This window comes from Nannobrachium achirus (genome assembly GCF_963921795.1).
Source record: "Nannobrachium achirus genome assembly, chromosome: 15".
Lineage (NCBI taxonomy): Eukaryota > Metazoa > Chordata > Actinopteri > Myctophiformes > Myctophidae > Nannobrachium > Nannobrachium achirus.
This window is the reverse complement of record NC_137822.1, coordinates 50,536,488-50,556,069: the sequence shown is the minus strand read 5'-3', so window position 1 is coordinate 50,556,069 and position 19,582 is coordinate 50,536,488. Positions and strand designations below refer to the sequence as shown.

At 42.4% G+C, this 19,582-nt stretch overlaps 1 protein-coding gene across 1 annotated transcript; it reads left to right on the top strand.

Annotated features, from left to right (window-relative positions):
* Window positions 1–2,380: 2,380 nt before the first annotated feature.
* On the top strand, window positions 2,381–19,132 carry naif1 (nuclear apoptosis inducing factor 1; the record flags this gene model as incomplete). Its single annotated transcript, XM_080742821.1, has 7 exons — window positions 2,381–2,455; window positions 6,118–6,292; window positions 10,612–10,909; window positions 13,541–13,588; window positions 15,123–15,271; window positions 16,636–16,926; window positions 18,986–19,132. Exons 2-7 carry the CDS (start codon window positions 6,131–6,133, stop codon window positions 19,130–19,132), a joined length of 1,095 nt encoding a protein of 364 aa, XP_080598947.1. The 5' UTR covers window positions 2,381–2,455; window positions 6,118–6,130.
* Window positions 19,133–19,582: the final 450 nt, after the last annotated feature.

Genomic DNA, 19,582 nt, shown 5'->3' with positions numbered 1-19,582 from the left:
CTCATTTCTCACATGGCCCTCTTCTAGCGCCACCTTCAGGCCGATTTTTACAACACATTTTTGCCCACTACTCCTACAGTTTTGCCCCTAAAATCACGCAAATTGCTACACAATATGTCTGCACTCATCCCATCAACATGAATCTGTCCCATTTAGCGCCACCTTCAGGCCGATTTTTAAAAACACATTTTTGGACACTGCTCCTACAGATTTTGCCCTAAAATCACGAAAATCACTACACAGTATGTCTACACTCATGTCATCAACATGGCTCAGGAAGATTTTGGAAAAACAAATTTTTGCCCTATTTGTGGAGATAAGTGACCTACGGTCGCTTATCTCCCGATTAGGGAGTCTTACTGGTAATATAGTAGGGCTTCAAAAAACTATATTTAGTTGAAATACCAAATACTGTTCTAAGAGGGGAGTCCATTTTATAATGTATAAAATGATTGAGATCAATCCAAAAGACATGAGTGTAAGTGCAGTCCCAGAACAAGTGGTGTAAACTGTACTCACATACATTACTTAAGGAAAGGTATAAATAAGCCTATTGCAATATTACAATGTTACAAGTAATGTCCGGAATTCAAAATGTTTGAAAATAGCATATTTTCAAATTGGCTTGGCTATTTTCAAATAGCCTAGGTATGAAATATGACTTCATGTGATTAATGTATATGTTTTATAATATTAAAATGTAGACCTATATCTGCAAAGTAACTAAATATGACTTCATGTGATTAATGTATGTTTTATAATATTAAAATGTAGACCTTTATCTGCAAAGTAACTAGTAGTAATGTATGTTTTATAATATTAAAATGTAGACCTATATCTGCAAAGTAACTAGTAGTAAAGTTTATAATATTAAAATGTAGACCTATATCTGCAAAGTAACTAGTAGTAAAGTTTATAATATTAAAATGTAGACCTTTATCTGCAAAGTAACTAGTAGTAGTAAAGTTTATAATATTAAAATGTAGACCTTTATCTGCAAAGTAACTAGTAGTAAAGTTTATAATATTAAAATGTAGACCTATATCTGCAAAGTAACTCGTAGTAAAGTTACTAGTAACTAGTAAAGTAACTAGTAGTAAAGTTTAGTGGAGTAAAAGTACAATATTTGGATCACAGATGTGGAGTAGAAGTAAAAGTACTGGAAATTGGAAATACTCAAGTAAAGTACAAATACCTCAAAACTGTATTTAATTAAGTAGGTCAGTGGTTCTCAACCTTTTCAGGCCACGACCCCCAAAATAATCATATTTGAACTGAGGACCCCCAAAATAATCATATTTGAACTGAGGACCCCCAAAATAATCATATTTGAACTGGGGACCCCCAAAATAATCATATTTGAACCGAGGACCCCCAAAATAATCATATTTGAACCGGGGACCCCCAAAATAATCATATTTGAACTGGGGACCCCCAAAATAATCATATTTGAACTGGGGACCCCCAAAATAATCATATTTGAACTGAGGACCCCCAAAATAATCATATTTGAACTGGGGACCCCCAAAATAATCATATTTGAACTGAGGACCCCCAAAATAATCATATTTGATCATATTTGAACTGAGGACCCCCAAAATAATCATATTTGAACTGGGGACCCCCAAAATAATCATATTTGAACTGGGGACCCCCAACATAATCATATTTGAACTGAGGACCCCCAAAATAATCATATTTGAACTGGGGACCCCCAAAATAATCATATTTGAACTAGGGACCCCCCACCCTGACGAGCACTAAGAGTTGAGCTCTATTACATTTTGTATAACACGGTTCTATTGTTGCGAGGCGTTGTGAGCTTGTAGATCTGCTATTTTCACAATTTCTGCTTCTATATATTTGACAATTTGGCCAATGTTTAATTTGTCATTTTAGAGGTATTAAAAAGTCCTTAAATTGTCACTTTATAAATGTGCAGATACCCTCTATACACTTAAACTTTATGTTGGTTTGTTTACTGTTGAGAGAGAAAACAATGTTTCACATTAAGTTAATCATCTGGGGACCCCCTGGGGGTCCAGACCCACAGCTTGAGAACCACTGAAGTAGGCTACAGTAGCCTACTTGAGTAAATCTACTTTAGTTTGTCTATAATATTATGTTAAAACCAGAGCCGTAACGTCATAGTTTGGTTGGGCTGACTCGTCGGTAACGGGCACCTCCGACGGCCAATGGCGACGCAGAGCTGCCGGTGACGCGCACGCGTCGCAGCCAATGGCAGCGCCGGGTGGGCGGGGCCCCGGAGCCACGCTGAGGAAGAAGGAGGTTAGGATTCTCTAACCGCCATTACGCTGCGTTACTCCCTTATACTCTATGGTTCCTCCACCAACCTGAGGACATATACTGCTTTAGTTTGGTGCGTACAATACGCACAATTATCTCCCCCCAAACCCCCCCCTGTGAGGACAGAACATTCAATTAATGTTAAAAGGTAAGAGAAGTTCTTTAATATGGTTTTAATAAGAGTTAAACTGATCTGTGTTGTGATAGTAGTCATTTCTATTAGAGTGTTTGTTCAGTAACAGTGTTAAAACAGCTATATATTGTGACAGTAATCATTGCTATAGAGTGTTTGTTCAGTAACAGTGTTAAATAGCTCTATATTGTGACAGTAATCATTGCAGTGTTTGTTCAGTAACAGTGTTAAATAGCTCTATATTGTGACAGTAATCATTGCTATAGAGTGTTTGTTCAGTAACAGTGTTAAATAGCTCTATATTGTGACAGTAATCATTGCAGTGTTTGTTCAGTAACAGTGTTAAATAGCTCTATATTGTGACAGTAATCATTGCAGTGTTTTTTCAGTAACAGTGTTAAATAGCTCTATATTGTGACAGTAATCATTGCTATAGAGTGAGTGTTCAGTAACAGGGTTAAATAGCTCTATATTGTGACAGTAATCATTGCTATAGAGTGTTTGTTCAGTAACAGTGTTAAATAGCTCTATTGTGACAGTAATCATTGCTATAGTGTTTGTTCAGTAACAGTGTTAAATAGCTCTATATTGTGACAGTAATCATTGCTATAGAGTGTGTGTTCAGTAACAGTGTTAAATAGCTCTATATTGTGACAGTAATAATTTGCTATAGAGTGTTTGTTCAGTAACAGTGTTAAATAGCTCTATATTGTGACAGTAATCATTGCTATAGAGTGTTTGTTCAGTAACAGTGTTAAACAGCTCTATATTGTGACAGTAATCATTGCTATAGAGTGTTTGTTCAGTAACAGTGTTAAATAGCTCTATTTTGTGACAGTAATCATTGCTATAGAGTGTGTGTTCAGTAACAGTGTTAAACAGGTCTATATTGTGACAGTAATCATTGCTATAGAGTGTTCAGTAACAGTGTTAAATAGCTCTATATTGTGACAGTAATCATTGCTATAGAGTGTGTGTTCAGTAACAGTGTTAAATAGCTCTATATTGTGACAGTAATCATTGCTATAGAGTGTTCAGTAACAGTGTTAAATAGCTCTATATTGTGACAGTAATCATTGCTATAGAGTGTGTGTTCAGTAACAGTGTTAAATAAATCTATATTGTGACAGTAAGCATTGCTATAGAGTGTTCAGTAACAGTGTTAAATAGCTCTATATTGTGACAGTAATCATTGCTATAGAGTGTTCAGTAACAGTGTTAAATAGCTCTATATTGTGACAGTAATCATTGCTATAGAGTGTTCAGTAACAGTGTTAAATAGCTCTATATTGTGACAGTAAGCATTGCTATAGAGTGTTCAGTAACAGTGTTAAATAGCTCTATATTGTGACAGTAAGCATTGCTATAGAGTGTTCAGTAACAGTGTTAAATAGCTCTATATTGTGACAGTAAGCATTGCTATAGAGTGTTCAGTAACAGTGTTAAATAGCTCTATATTGTGACAGTAAGCATTGCTATAGAGTGTTCAGTAACATTGTTACATAGCTCTATATTGTGACAGTAAGCATTGCTATAGAGTGTTCAGTAACAGTGTTAAATAGCTCTATATTGTGACAGTAAGCATTGCTATAGAGTGTTCAGTAACAGTGTTAAATAGCTCTATATTGTGACAGTAAGCATTGCTATAGAGTGTTCAGTAACAGTGTTAAATAGCTCTATATTGTGACAGTAAGCATTGCTATAGAGTGTTCAGTAACAGTGTTAACTAGCTCTATATTGTGACAGTAATCATTGCTATAGAGTGTTTGTTCAGTAACAGTGTTAAATAGCTCTATATTGTGACAGTAATCATTGCTATAGAGTGTTCAGTAACAGTGTTAAATAGCTCTATATTGTGACAGTAATCATTGCTATAGAGTGTTCAGTAACAGTGTTAAATAGCTCTCTATTGTGACAGTAATCATTGCTATAGAGTGTTCAGTAACAGTGTTAAATAGCTCTATATTGTGACAGTAAGCATTGCTATAGAGTGTTCAGTAACAGTGTTAAATAGCTCTATATTGTGACAGTAATCATTGCTATAGAGTGTTTGTTCAGTAACAGTGTTAAATAGCTCTATATTGTGACAGTAATCATTGCTATAGAGTGTTCAGTAACAGTGTTAAATAGCTCTATATTGTGACAGTAATCATTGCTATAGAGTGTTCAGTAACAGTGTTAAATAGCTCTATATTGTGACAGTAATCATTGCTATAGAGTGTTTGTTCAGTAACAGTGTTAAATAGCTCTATATTGTGACAGTAATCATTGCTATAGAGTGTTTGTTCAGTAACAGTGTTAAATAGCTCTATATTGTGACAGTAATCATTGCTATTGTTCAGTAACAGTGTTAAATAGCTCTATATTGTGACAGTAATCATTGCTATAGAGTGTTTGTTCAGTAACAGTGTTAAATAGCTCTATATTGTGACAGTAATCATTGCTATAGAGTGTTCAGTAACAGTGTTAAATAGCTCTATATTGTGACAGTAATCATTGCTATAGAGTGTTCAGTAACAGTGTTAAATAGCTCTATATTGTGACAGTAATCATTGCTATAGAGTGTTCAGTAACAGTGTTAAATAGCTCTATATTGTGACAGTAATCATTGCTATTGTTCAGTAACATTAGTTTCCATGTCTCTCTTGAAATAATACATTTTCAGGAGGGGATACCCATTTCATCCAATCAGCATACAGAACAACAGATTAAACAAGTGAAATTGGAAGTGACACAAAAGATTCAATGAGTTGCACAAATGTTCACAATAAAAAAAAAGAGAGAAAAAAAATCAAACCTCGGTTCGAAGTGAAGCGGTGAATTTGAGTATACTATTGTCTGGAGAGCCAAATTGTCATGTGAAGCTTGACCAATCTTCAAATCTTCATTTTAGACTGGACAGGCACGGGACAGAGAAAACCAAACTAATGCCGACATAAGGCACAAAGTACCAGACCAAGTCATGATTTTATCTGGAGGGCCAAATTGTCATGTGAAGCTTGACCAATCCTCAATTCTGCATGCACGGGACATGTACAGGACAGACAAAGCCTGTTCATTCTGGACTGGAATGACCATATATGGACATGTACGGGACACATCTCGCGAGGCGTTGTGTGCTTGTAGATCGGCTGTTTTCACTAGTTTTGTGGGACAAAGGTTTCTGCCTGACAGTGATGATATTTTAGTGATTATGTTTCGAGGAAAACGTTGAGATAACAGCCATTTTGGTTAGAACTGACTGGAAATAACTTTGTACTTCAAGTTTAAAATCATACTAAATATTTCTTCAAGTGTCCAAATAAATTCCAAAATATTATCAAATGATCTTGCGGTACCCCTGGACTGCCGTCACGGCACCCCAGGGTGCCCCGTCACCCACTTTGAAAACCCCTGATCTACACAGCGGAAGATGTTCTACTTTGTGGAGTATCTCTCCAGGTGTTGAAGGGTTGTTTCAGGTGTTTCAGGGTTCTTTGTGGAGTATATCTCCAGGTGTTACCAGTTAAAGCAGGAGGATGGCATCTCTGGCCAGGAAGAGGAAGATGAACTTCTAGGTGTTCTTCTCCAGATGATCTTTGTGGTGTTTCTATCTCTACAGGTGTTACTGCTTGTCTTGAAGCAGGAGGATAATGTCTCTAGAGATAGATGACCTTCTTTGTGGTGTTTTTCTGCAGGTGTTTAAAGAACATGGCGTCTCTGGCCAAGAAAAGGAAGATGAACTTCTCTGAGCGCGAGGTGGAGATCATCGTGGAGGAGATCGAGAGGCACAAGCACACGCTGGTTAACCACTTCAACGCCGGGGTGACGCACCTGGCCAAGAACGGAGCCTGGCTGGACATCCTGAGAAAGGTGTGTTTGATCTTTATTTTAGTTAAAGGTTTGTTTCACCTCGGGGACAACCAGAGCATGCTGAAATACTAACATATCTAAAAACACAGATTGAACAGACTGTTGATCTTGTCCCAGACAACAATAAAATAAGATCTGGTTGTCCCAGAGGTGAACTGGCCCTTTAAGTAAAAGTACTGTGTAGGAACTACTCCTAAAGTAAAAGTACTGTGTAGGAACTACTCCTAAAGTAAAAGTACTGTGTAGAAACTACTCCTGTAGGTGACAGTAAAAGAGTCTGGAATTCAAAATGTACAAGGAGTAAAAAGTACAAAGGTGTTGGTGTCAAAATGAAGTACCAAAAGTATTACAAAATAAAATAAAACAACATTTATTTTTTTAAATATACATAAACATGTCAATACTGAAATATCAAAGTACTCCTGGCTGCAACTAAAAGTAAAAAGTACAAAGGAGGTTTGGTATCACACTGTACTTAAAGTACCCGAAGTAATAAAAGGAAAAAAGAAGAAGAAAGAAAGAAAACAAATTTGTATTTTGTATTTTGTTAAAGTAGGCGTGTCACGAATAAAACAAGGGAAATCTTTGGCAATTTTTGGCTAAAATGTTGATGACGTCACGACGCGCCGCTGCTGTACCATAGAGTTATAATGCACTGTACCTTCAATGTACATTCTCTTCCCACAGGGGTTAAAGTTCTCCGTCCTGGGGACGGATTTCCGTCTTGAGGATTCCCTAGGGGCTATTTATGAGATCAGAGAAGATTCGCAAAAAAAGAAAAAAAGCTGAACGTCTGCGCTAATTATAATAGCATCAGTTACTACTGTGGTGCGGTAGACTTGCTGGTGTGTCATGTAGTTCTAATTTAGATCAACTATTTCCTGTAAGTATACTTAAAAATAAAACCAGTTGACGTGACTTGACTTGACTTGATCAGATTACGTTAGGCTCTTATTTTGAAATCCGCCCTACACTGAGAGGAAATGCCTCTGTAGCTACTTGTTGCTGCTGTAAGCTAACTGCGACGATGCATGCTGCGTGCTGGATAAACAAAACAACACTTGGATTACTCGCAATAGTTTGGCTAAAGTTCATATTTATGATAGAAAACCATGCTCCTGTGGCTTAAACGATGTACACCGTTTGGAAGTTTGTTAAACTTTTTGGACCTACGCTGAATTCCAATAGATGAGTGGACTGGTGGTGTTATTATATCATGCTGTAAAGGAACGAGATGTCGCTCTGTCTGTAATGTATGGATGGCTGTGTCAAAAGATGAAGTCACTGGAGTTTTACATGTAAACAGCAGGTAGGCTATACTATCTAAATATGTGTTTACAGGGGGCAGCAGTAATTGACAATACGCGTTTGCTTCCTACAGTCTATGGTTTGCTTACGTTCTCTGCGTTAAAATAAGCAACGGAACACTTGTTATGTTTGCAAATCAGAGATTTGGGGGGATTTATTTGTCACTCACAAAAGTGATCCATACAGATGTATGAAATACTTAGGGGTGGTGTTTCATTGGTACCGAAAGCAACGTATTATGAGTGATTGGTGTTCACTGTTCATGGCAATAGGCGAGATTTCTCCACTGCATCGCAGTGTTTCTCTCATAACATTACCCACGTGTGGCATCGGTTCAGTCAGCGACAATAAGGCTCGGACGTGCTCAGTGCGGTCAAAAACAAATGGAGGTGACGGGAAAGCCATTCAGGTCCTGGTGTCAAACGGTGAGAGAACCAGGAGCCTGTTTATGTTGTGTGTGCAACAGAAATCTGTTATATGGCAGCATGGCAGCAACGATAAAAAGACGCTTTTCAAGCGCGGCGATTTTTTTTTTTTGCTTTAACCCCTGTATCCATACAGATGCTAATTCAAAACTTCGGGGCAGTGTTTCATTTGGGACCGACGCAGCGTAGCCTATCATGATTGGTGCTCATGGCTGTAGGCTACTAGGCGGACACTACGTGGGCAGTGTTTCTCTCATAACATTACCCACGTGTGGTGGTTGGAGCGGTTGGTTTAGTTGTGAATGAAGATTCGTCTCGGACGTGCTTAGCACAGGCAAAAACAAATGGAGGTGGCCAGTGCCGCGGGGGGGTGGGGGGGGGTGGGGGGGTTGGAAAATAAATTTCCGTCTTGGGATTTTTTTTTGCTTTAACCCTGGTTGTTACATTCCCATTGTTCATGAGAATATGTTTGTTTGTGTTTATTTGTTGAAATGGCGGATTCGCTAAAATTCACAGAGAGGGGTGTTGCCTCTTGCCGGGCAGCGGGGCTCTAAAAGCGGGGGGGGGGGGGGGGGGGGCCCTGCTCCCTGGGTTAGGGTCAGCCTAGTCTCCCCTGCTCCCTGGGTTAGGGTCAGCCTAGTCTCCTGCTCCCTGGGTTAGGGTCAGCCTAGTCTCCTGCTCCCTGGGTTAGGGTCAGCCTAGTCTCCTGCTCCCTGGGTTAGGGTCAGCCTAGTCTCCCCTGCTCCCTGGGTTAGGGTCAGCCTAGTCTCCTGCTCCCTGGGTTAGGGTCAGCCTAGTCTCCCTGCTCCCTGGGTTAGGGTCAGCCTAGTCTCCCCTGCTCCCTGGGTTAGGGTCAGCCTAGTCTCCTGCTCCCTGGGTTAGGGTCAGCCTAGTCTCCTGCTCCCTGGGTTAGGGTCAGCCTAGTCTCCTGCTCCCTGGGTTAGGGTCAGCCTAGTCTCCCCTGCTCCCTGGGTTAGGGTCAGCCTAGTCTCCTGCTCCCTGGGTTAGGGTCAGCCTAGTCTCCCTGCTCCCTGGGTTAGGGTCAGCCTAGTCTCCTGCTCCCTGGGTTAGGGTCAGCCTAGTCTCCCTGCTCCCTGGGTTAGGGTCAGCCTAGTCTCCCCTGCTCCCTGGGTTAGGGTCAGCCTAGTCTCCTGCTCCCTGGGTTAGGGTCAGCCTAGTCTCCCTGCTCCCTGGGTTAGGGTCAGCCTAGTCTCCCTGCTCCCTGGGTTAGGGTCAGCATAGTCTCCTGCTCCCTGGGTTAGGGTCAGCCTAGTCTCCCTGCTCCCTGGGTTAGGGTCAGCATAGTCTCCTGCTCCCTGGGTTAGGGTCAGCCTAGTCTCCCTGCTCCCTGGGTTAGGGTCAGCCTAGTCTCCTGCTCCCTGGGTTAGGGTCAGCCTAGTCTCCCTGCTCCCTGGGTTAGGGTCAGCCTAGTCTCCTGCTCCCTGGGTTAGGGTCAGCCTAGTCTCCCTGCTCCCTGGGTTAGGGTCAGCCTAGTCTCCTGCTCCCTGGGTTAGGGTCAGCCTAGTCTCCTGCTCCCTGGGTTAGGGTCAGCCTAGTCTCCTGCTCCCTGGGTTAGGGTCAGCCTAGTCTCCCTGCTCCCTGGGTTAGGGTCAGCCTAGTCTCCCTGCTCCCTGGGTTAGGGTCAGCCTAGTCTCCCTGCTCCCTGGGTTAGGGTCAGCCTAGTCTCGCTGCTCCCTGGGTTAGGGTCAGCCTAGTCTCGCGAGGCCAGACTGTTGCCTCCGCGATTTGGCCAAATGCTCTCGTCAACAGTCTGGCAAACGGAAATAGAAACGATGAGTGCAAGATAAAGCTTATGTGATGCAACCGCTCCCTTGGTGCAGCAGCAATAACATGTCCTACTGGAAGCGTTATGTCTCCTTTCAATATTTCTGGGGGCGTTATTTCATCTTTCTCTGGTGTTGTTGGTGTTACCTCCATGATGTTTTCAAACGTTTTCTTAAACTATACACCCATAACAAGAATAGGCCGCTCGAATGACTTTGTCTGAGCTATTGTGTTTCTGTTATGTTTCTAATGGGACTACAGTTCATTTGAATGACTGTGTCTGTGCTAGTGTGTTTCTGTTATGTTTCCAGTGGGACTACAGTTCATTATAATGACTCTGTCTGTGCTAGTGTGTTTCTGTTATGTTTCCAATCGGACTACAGTTCATTATAATGACTCTGTCTGTGCTAGTGTGTTTCTGTTATGTTTCCAATCGGACTACAGTTCATTATAATGACTCTGTCTGTGCTAGTGTGTTTCTGTTATGTTTCCAATGGGACTACAGTTCATTATAATGACTCTGTCTGTGCTAGTGTGTTTCTGTTATGTTTCCAATGGGACTACAGTTCATTATAATGACTCTGTCTGTGCTAGTGTGTTTCTGTTATGTTTCCAATGGGACTACAGTTCAGTGCAGCAGTGGCTACTTCCGATACTCGCTGTTCGGGAGCTGCCGTTCCAGACTATATATTGCATTCAGAGATTGTGGAATAGTTGTCTGGCTATGCGAGACTAGGGTCAGTGGCACATTAAGTAAATGTAAACTGATGTGGTGCGTTATCTCCGCCCCGGCGCCCCCAGGTCAACGCGGTGACCACGTGCCCGCGGGAGCTGGCGGAGGTGAAGAAGAAGTGGTCGGACATGAAGACGGAGGTGCGGCGCAAGGTGGCGCAGGCGCGCGCCGCCATCGAGGGGGGCGGGGCGGGGGGCGAGGCGGCGCCCGGGGTGCCCGTCATTCTCTCCGCCATGCAGCAGAGGATCTGCAACCTGCTGGGAGAAGCAACCATCATCAGCCTACCAGCAGACCCCACCGAGGGGGAGCCCGACCCAGAGGACATGGTGGTAGGACCTGGAGAAATCACTGTCACGCTCACTGATGGTGAGTTCATGTTATAGCCCTTACCCGTTCAAAGATATGTGCTCCGACATGATGTGCAGTGTGTGGGTTATGGGATGTGCACTGCACACAGTATATGAGGGATGGAAAGTAACTTTAACTGGTGCTTGCATGATAATATGTAGGAGCATCAATGTAAAAAATACCCGTTCAGTTTAATGGCTACAGAGATACTGTGTACCGATCTGCATGATTTTTGGACAACATCTGTAACAGGGCCAGACACCCCCCCCTGCTGGTTAAACATGTTGCCTCATGCTAGATGCAGAATGGATAGTAGATACACCATAAAAATGCTAATATACAGCATATGATTTGTGAAAGTGACAAACGGGCTTCACAGTTATGTCAGGTGTGTTCATATGCTAATGGTGATGCGATTTCAGATCAATTGCTCCAGCCACTGAGGAGAAACGCTGTGACAGACACTCAGACAGACAGACAGACAGACAGACAGACAGACAGACAGACAGACACTCACTCAGACATTTGGAAAATTATATGTTTGATATTAGACACATGGTGGTAATGTTATACTAGTAAGACACCTCAGGGTGACATGCGACCTCGAGGTCGCGCCAATTCTTGGCCATCTGGCCAGTGATGTATATGGGACCAGTTACTCATATATGGAGACCCCTTCATGATAGTTATGTTACGTCAAAACATGCCCATATATGGACATTACCAAATTATGGGCATTCCCATATATGTCCTTAATATTGATAACATAATATAATAATGTCCTTAATATTGACAATATAGGAATCTCCATATATGGGCATAAAACGTACGTAAGTAATGCCAAGCAGGTCCTTGGTGAGTTAGGGCCTTGGTTTGATGCCTGTGGATCTCCATATATGGGCTTAAGGGGGTACCCTAACATTCTCATTTTCGGTCTCCATATTCTGTACAATGTCACGTGACATCCCTTTTATGCCCATATATGAGTCATTCTGTACCACATCACTGTGATCAACTTTCGCTTTGCCCTGCAATCAACTTCAGAGCAGTGATGTGGCACAGAGTGACAGTGAGTCACAGTGATGTGGTACAGAATGACTCATATATGGGCATAAAAGTGATGTCACGTGACATCACTTCCTGTACTGAAAAACACGTGACATCACACTGACACTGACTTCCTGTACAGCCGGACAGACAAGCAACGAGGTTGTTCAGGGTATAATGCGACCTTCGGTCGTAATTGTAATGCTGGTCCATATCGTCCGTCGAGTCCAGATACCAAGTTTACAGATGGTACCATGCTGAAAACTGGAGTTCTGGCTGTTTAAAGCCCAGCCAATAGGAGGAAAGAGGGGGTGGGGCTTCAACAATTGCAGCTCATGCCTATTGGCCGGAAAACGTGCCAAGTTGTGTGTTTTAAAGTTGAAATCACGTTGCTACGCAAGGGGTCCGCTTGGTGTGCCGACGGGCCGCTGTTCCGACTAGCGTCGTCAGGTTAGTTACTCGTCACGGTTACAGAGGTTAGGTTTAGGTTTAGGTTTAGGGTTCGGGGTAGAGTTAGGGTTAGTTTTACTGTCGGAATACCGGCCCGTCGGCACACTGATGCGGAGCCGCTACGCAAAAGTATGACAGAGTTACGTGTGAGAGCAAAGTGTGACATCAAAGTGTGACATCAAAGTTTGACAGCTGCTGCATGTGTTTAGTAGATAGAGGGGGCGGGGCTTCAACAATTACAGCTTGTCCCTATTGGCCGGAAAAAGGCCCAAGTTGTGTGAGCGTTTTAAAGTTGAAATTATGTTGCTAGGCAAAAGTATGGCAGAGTTATGTGTGAGAGCAAAGTAGTTTATTGGAAAAACGCAGTGATTTTAATTGGGGAAGAGTGTAGGTATTGGTAGGTCATTCATCCAAGGGTTAACTCATTTGATGCCCATAACGCACCATAGATCTAATAGTTTTGCTATTGTAGAATGGATGGATGGATCTAATAATTGGGTCTTCAACAGGTTGTCCGGGACCCTTAGGGGGTCCTCAGAGTTACTACAGGGGGTCCTCCAAATCTTTGTGTGATAGAAACCTTTATTCTCCTTTTTCATATTAACTATTTGAACCCTAGTGTCCTTATTCTGAGAACTCTAGCCAAAATAGCAGAGCGGCTATTTTTGGCAAAGAGGTTTGGTTTAGAGGGGAAAAAGAGCAGACTAAGTACAGAGTGAAAGGTCAAGTTTATTAAGTATTGACGGTTCAAGTGGTTAAATATCTGAAAACACAAATTGACATGAACCCAAAATACACTGATGATTGTGCTGTCAAACAATGAAATTATATGGAATCTATGAACAGGTTGTGGGGGTCCCTGCTTCATCTCTCTCTCAGCTAGGGGGTCCCTGCTTCATCTCTCTCTCAGCTAAGGGGTCCCTGCTTCATCTCTCTCTCAACTAAGGGGTCCCTGCTTCATCTCTCTCTCAGCTAAGGGGTCCCTGCTTCATCTCTCTCTCAGCTAAGGGGTCCCTGCTTCATCTCTCTCTCAACTAAGGGGTCCCTGCTTCATCTCTCTCTCAGCTAAGGGGTCCCTGCTTCATCTCTCTCTCAGCTAAGGGATCCCTGGCCTGAAAATGTTGATCTAATAAGTGTGTTCTGTGTCTCCAGCTCTGCCGGTCACAGGGACAGTTTGTGATGAAGCTAAACAGCTCAGTGGTAAGTTGTGTGTAGTGTATTATGTAAACTAAGTTGTGTGTAGTTTATTATGTAAACTAAGTTGTGTGTAGTTTATTATGTATACTAAGTTGTGTGTAGTTTATTATGTAAACTAAGTTGTGTGTAGTTTATTATGTATACTAAGTTGTGTGTAGTGTATTATGTAAACTAAGTTGTGTGTAGTGTATTATGTAAACTAAGTTGTGTGTAGTGTATTATGTAAACTAAGTTGTGTGTAGTTTATTATGTATACTAAGTTGTGTGTAGTTTATTATGTAAACTAAGTTGTGTGTAGTTTATTATGTAAACTAAGTTGTGTGTAGTTTATTATGTAAACTAAGTTGTGTGTAGTTTATTATGTATACTAAGTTGTGTGTAGTTTATTATGTAAACTAAGTTGTGTGTAGTGTATTATGTAAACTAAGTTGTGTGTAGTGTATTATGTAAACTAAGTTGTGTGTAGTTTATTATGTATACTAAGTTGTGTGTAGTTTATTATGTAAACTAAGTTGTGTGTAGTTTATTATGTAAACTAAGTTGTGTGTAGTTTATTACGTATACTAAGTTGTGTGTAGTTTATTATGTAAACTAAGTTGTGTGTAGTTTATTATGTATACTAAGTTGTGTGTAGTGTATTATGTAAACTAAGTTGTGTGTAGTGTATTATGTAAACTAAGTTGTGTGTAGTGTATTATGTAAACTAAGTTGTGTGTAGTGTATTATGTAAACTAAGTTGTGTGTAGTTTATTATGTATACTAAGTTGTGTGTAGTTTATTATGTAAACTAAGTTGTGTGTAGTTTATTATGTAAACTAAGTTGTGTGTAGTTTATTATGTAAACTAAGTTGTGTGTAGTTTATTATGTATACTAAGTTGTGTGTAGTTTATTATGTAAACTAAGTTGTGTGTAGTGTATTATGTAAACTAAGTTGTGTGTAGTGTATTATGTAAACTAAGTTGTGTGTAGTTTATTATGTATACTAAGTTGTGTGTAGTTTATTATGTAAACTAAGTTGTGTGTAGTTTATTATGTAAACTAAGTTGTGTGTAGTTTATTATGTAAACTAAGTTGTGTGTAGTTTATTATGTATACTAAGTTGTGTGTAGTTTATTATGTAAACTAAGTTTCCGTATGTGTAGATAAGTGTTTTTCATCCCATTAATGTCTCTGTTTTGACCTGACCCTCATGGGGTTCTGCACTGCCATGCTCTAGATCAGGGGTTCCCAAACTGTTTTGTCTCAGGTCACTCCATAAATATTGTTTTAATCCGAGGCACCCCTACATTATAATTTTCACTCCCAGCACCTTATATTTATAGCATATCGTCGTTGTCGGGTGGAAACCTTGTATGTCCAAAACCGTTCGTTTTGTTTTTATCATCTATAAAACGTACTAAACTAGTGGAAACAGCAGATCTACCAGCTGTGTGCTTGTAGATCAGCTGTTTTCACTAGTTTTGTGCGACAGTCTAAAAGACAACTATTGCTCACTGGGCCCCCTCTGACCCCTCCCCCCTGTGACTCCGCCCTCAGACTCCGCCTACATGGAGGACGGGGGCGTGGTGGAGTACTGCACCACCACGGTGGGCGTGGCCACGGTGGAGGCCCCTCCCAGCCTGGAGGCCCCGCCCACTGTGGACATGCTGGGGGGCGGGGCCACCCAGGGCCAGGCCAAACCCCAGGTATGATGTCACCGCTGTTACATCATCACTGCTGTTACATCATCACTGCTGTTACATCATCACTGCTATTACATCATCACTGCTATTACATCATCACTGCTATTACATCATCACTGCTATTACATCATCACTGCTGCTATTACATCATCACTGCTATTACATCATCACTGCTATTACATCATCACTGCTATTACATCATCACTGCTATTACATTCATCACCGCTATTACATCATCACCGCTATTACATCATCACTGCTATTACATCATCACTGCTATTACATCATCACTGCTATTACATCATCATCACTGCTATTACATCATCATCACTGCTATTACATCATCACTGCTATTACATCATCACTGCTATTACATCATCACTGCTATTACATCATCACCGCTATTACATCATCACCGCTGTTACATCATCACTGCTATTACATCATCACTGCTATTACATCATCACTGCTATTACATCATCACCGCTATTACATCATCACCGCTGTTACATCATCACCGCTATTACATCATCACCGCTATTACACCATCACTGCTATTACATCATCACCGCTATTACATCATCACCGCTATTACATCATCACTGCTATTACATCATCACTGCTATTACATCATCACTGCTATTACATCATCACTGCTATTACATCATCACCACTGCTATTACATCATCACTGCTATTACATCATCACTGCTATTACATCATCACTGCTATTACATCATCACCGCTGTTACATCATCACTGCTATTACATCATCACTGCTATTACATCATCACTGCTATTACATCATCACCGCTGTAGCCTCGGGATCCTGTAACTCTGTGGTTCACCACATTTGAACCCATTTAGGGCCTAGAATTATTGAATGCTTTAACCAGTTAAAAATAGCAGATATACAAGCTCGCAGCGCGGCACCGAGTGTAAGCTTGTAGATCTGCTATGTTTCTATGTCAGCAATCTGGCTAGCCATCGTCAAAGAAAAGGTCCTTTTCACTTAACTGGAGCTCAGTTAGTCTGTTCTTGAGAGACTACTATGTCAGTGTGGTTCTCAAACCTTTTCATGTGAAGGACCTTCAAAATGATATTTATTTGGCCACAGACCCCCATCTCAAAATATCTATTTCCAGGGACCACCCAGAAGCAAAATTTGAGTTACAAACACATTGAAAATACATATATACAAAGATTTGCACGTCATTTTTCAAAAATAGCAGCCGTGCTGTGAGCTTCTGCTATTTTTCACTTGTTAAGGTATTCAATAATTCTTGGCCCTAAATGGGTTAATCCATCAACATGTCATAATGACCCCCCTCCCCTGTCATAATGACCCCCCCCCCCCCTCCCCCCCAGGAGCTGAAGAGTCGCATCGCCCTCAACTCAGCGCGGCTGCTCCAGGAGCAGCGCGTCACCAACGTGCACGTGCGTCAGATCGCCGTGCACCTGGAGGGGCAGAACGAGCTGCTGGCGGCCATGCGGCGCTCCCAGGAGGCCATGGCCTACGCCCAGGAGCGCCAGGCGGTGGCGCTAGAGGGCACGCAGGCCGCCCTGCTGGCGCTGCTGCAGACGCTACGACCCGCCGTCAAGGAGCTGCGACGGTTCCTGCAGGGCACAGGCAGCGAGGCGGCTAACGCTAACGCTAATGTAAGTAACGCTACCGCTACCGCTAATGTAAGTACAGAGGGCTCAGTGTCTTACTACAAAACGGGCTACATGTCCAATGTGCTCCGTGTTGCTAAATGCTCCCCTATAAATGGTGTAAATCCGTTGATCCAAACTGTATCAGACAGTGCTTGCTTCTGCTAGCTGTGTGTGGACAGCAACAGCTCCACAAGCTAGCAGCCCACGATAGAGCATCGCAGTGAGGTGTCGGAAGCAAGCTCGCCGTTCATTCTTACCATAGGGTTTTTCATTATCAGCCACAAAGTCGTAGCAATTCAATGTACACTTACCACTAGGCTGGTGTTTGTAAAATGGTTCTATATGCTCCTGTAGAACCCCCGAGTATGTATGCAATCACTCTAGTTTTAGTAAAAACACGTTTTAATCAAGATCGCACAGAGAAGAACTGCATTTCCCATACTGCTAAACATGTACATCCCGTGAAATCGACGTCTGTGATTGGTCTAGCTTCTTCTTCTTTCACATATCTTGCGGTTACCGCAGAAGTAGCTACTGCCCCCTGTCTGCCCGGCAGATTATTGCACTTCAGCAGAACTCCGTGAGCGATCGTCTTTCTTTTACAAATATGATGCACTATGTTAAGGATGACGATAAGAGCGTCCACAGAGATGACAATCACTACATTTCAGGCCACATGCTGGCCTGGATAACTAAACTGAGCGTGATTTAAGGGCTATATTTCAGGAAACAAGTGTCATTCGCAATGCATTCTGGGAGTGTAGTTTCCGCAATTTTAAAAATAATGATGTACACAGTCTTGTACCCTGCCCTTTTTTTCAGCTTTCTAATTAATCTTTGCATTCAAAAAAAATGTAATATTGTCATCATTCCTCTCCAGCCGAGGTGGCTTTGTCCAAGGCTTAAAAACGTTTAAATAAATACTTTATGAAATGTCTATGGAAGAAATGAATGCGGAAAGCGCTTCCGACACCAGGTTGAGGACGGGGTGGGGCTTACACCAGGGACGTGCAGAGAATGTTAGAGAGGCAGGGGCTGAAATATCTAAAAGGGCCTTAAGGTGAACATATTGTAAATAGTAGACCTCCTAGCTCGGAGGTCAGCTATTTTCTTTACTTGCATTAATGCATATTGAGAGGAGAGGCCGGAGAGGGCACTTTCTATTTTTTTTTTTGTGTGTGTGAAAAATCTAAATAAAAACTCGAAAAAGAAGAAAATGACAGGAGGAGAATAAGGAGTAGGAGGAGGTAGAAAAGACCATCGGCCACTACTTCTGAGCAGCTCTGGCGAGGGGGCTGAGAATCCATAAGAGAATCGATAAGGAATCGGATCGATAAGCAGAACCGGAATCGGAATCGCTAAAATCTTAACGATACCCATACCTAATTATTACTTGAGCCAGCAGAGCGTGCAAGCGCTGCGTTTGGCTGCGTAGGGTAGGTAGGTAGGTAGGTTGGTAGCTGTATTTGTATGGGCCCCTAGCCCAATCAGGGACCCGCATTTCAGGCAACGTCATCATTAACAGCCAATGAGGGACCAGCAACCAGCCATCCTGGTGAGTGCACTCTGCCGGCGCACAAGTAGGCACATGGCCTACTTGTGCGCAAGACGCAAGTTGGCACCTCGACAGAGTGGAGTTCTAGTTTATTCAGCTGTCCATTTGTTTTACAGTGTAAACCTTATATGGGCGTAATGCTGTCCATTTGTTTTACAGTGTAAACCCTGCTGTAGACCAGGGGTTCCCAAACCTTCTTGTCTCAGGTCAGAGGTCATCCCATGAATATTGTTTTAATCCGAGGCACCCCTACATTATTATCTCACTCCCAGCACCTTATATTTATAGCATATCGTCATCGGGTGGAAACCTTGTATGTCCAAAACTGTTTGTTTTGTATTTATCATCTATAAAATGTACTAAACTAGTGAAAACAGCCGATCTACAAGCGCCCCGTCACCCACTTTGAAAACCCTTGCTGTAGAATATATGGGGGCGTAACACTGTCCATGTGTTTTTACAGTGTAACCCTTATATGGGCGTAATGCTGTCCATGTGTTTTTACAGTGTATGGGTGCTACATCGCTAGCAGCGGGCTGCGTTAGCGACGGCAGCAACGCCGCCGAGGCGTCGTCAACCAATGAGGAGCAGCCTGGAGCCAAGACCCCGCCCACAGACCACGCCCCCCCACAGCAAGAGGAGGAGCCACGATAGACACTGTGTGTGTGTGTGTGTGTGTGTGTGTGTGTGTGTGTGTGTGTGTGTGTGTGTGTGTGTGTGTGTGTGTGTGTGTGTGTGTGTGTGTGTGTGTGTGTGTGTGTGCGTGCGTGCGTGCGTGCGTGCGTGCGTGCGTGCGTGCGTGCGTGCGTGCGTGCGTGCGTGCGTGCGTGCGTGCGTGCGTGCGTGCGTGCGTGCGTGCGTGCGTGCGTGCGTGCGTGCGTGCGTGCGTGCGTGCGTGCGTGCGTCTACGTGCGTGTGTGTGCGTGTGTGTGTGTGTGTGTGTGTGTGCGTGTGTGTGTTGGAACTCATTATAACTTCAACCATTATTTTATAATTTAACAATTAAAAAACAGCAGATCTACAAGCTCACAGTGCGGCGCCGCGTTGCGAGCTTGTAGATCTGCTACTTTTGAAAAATCTTGAACATTTTTGACCAGATTCTAT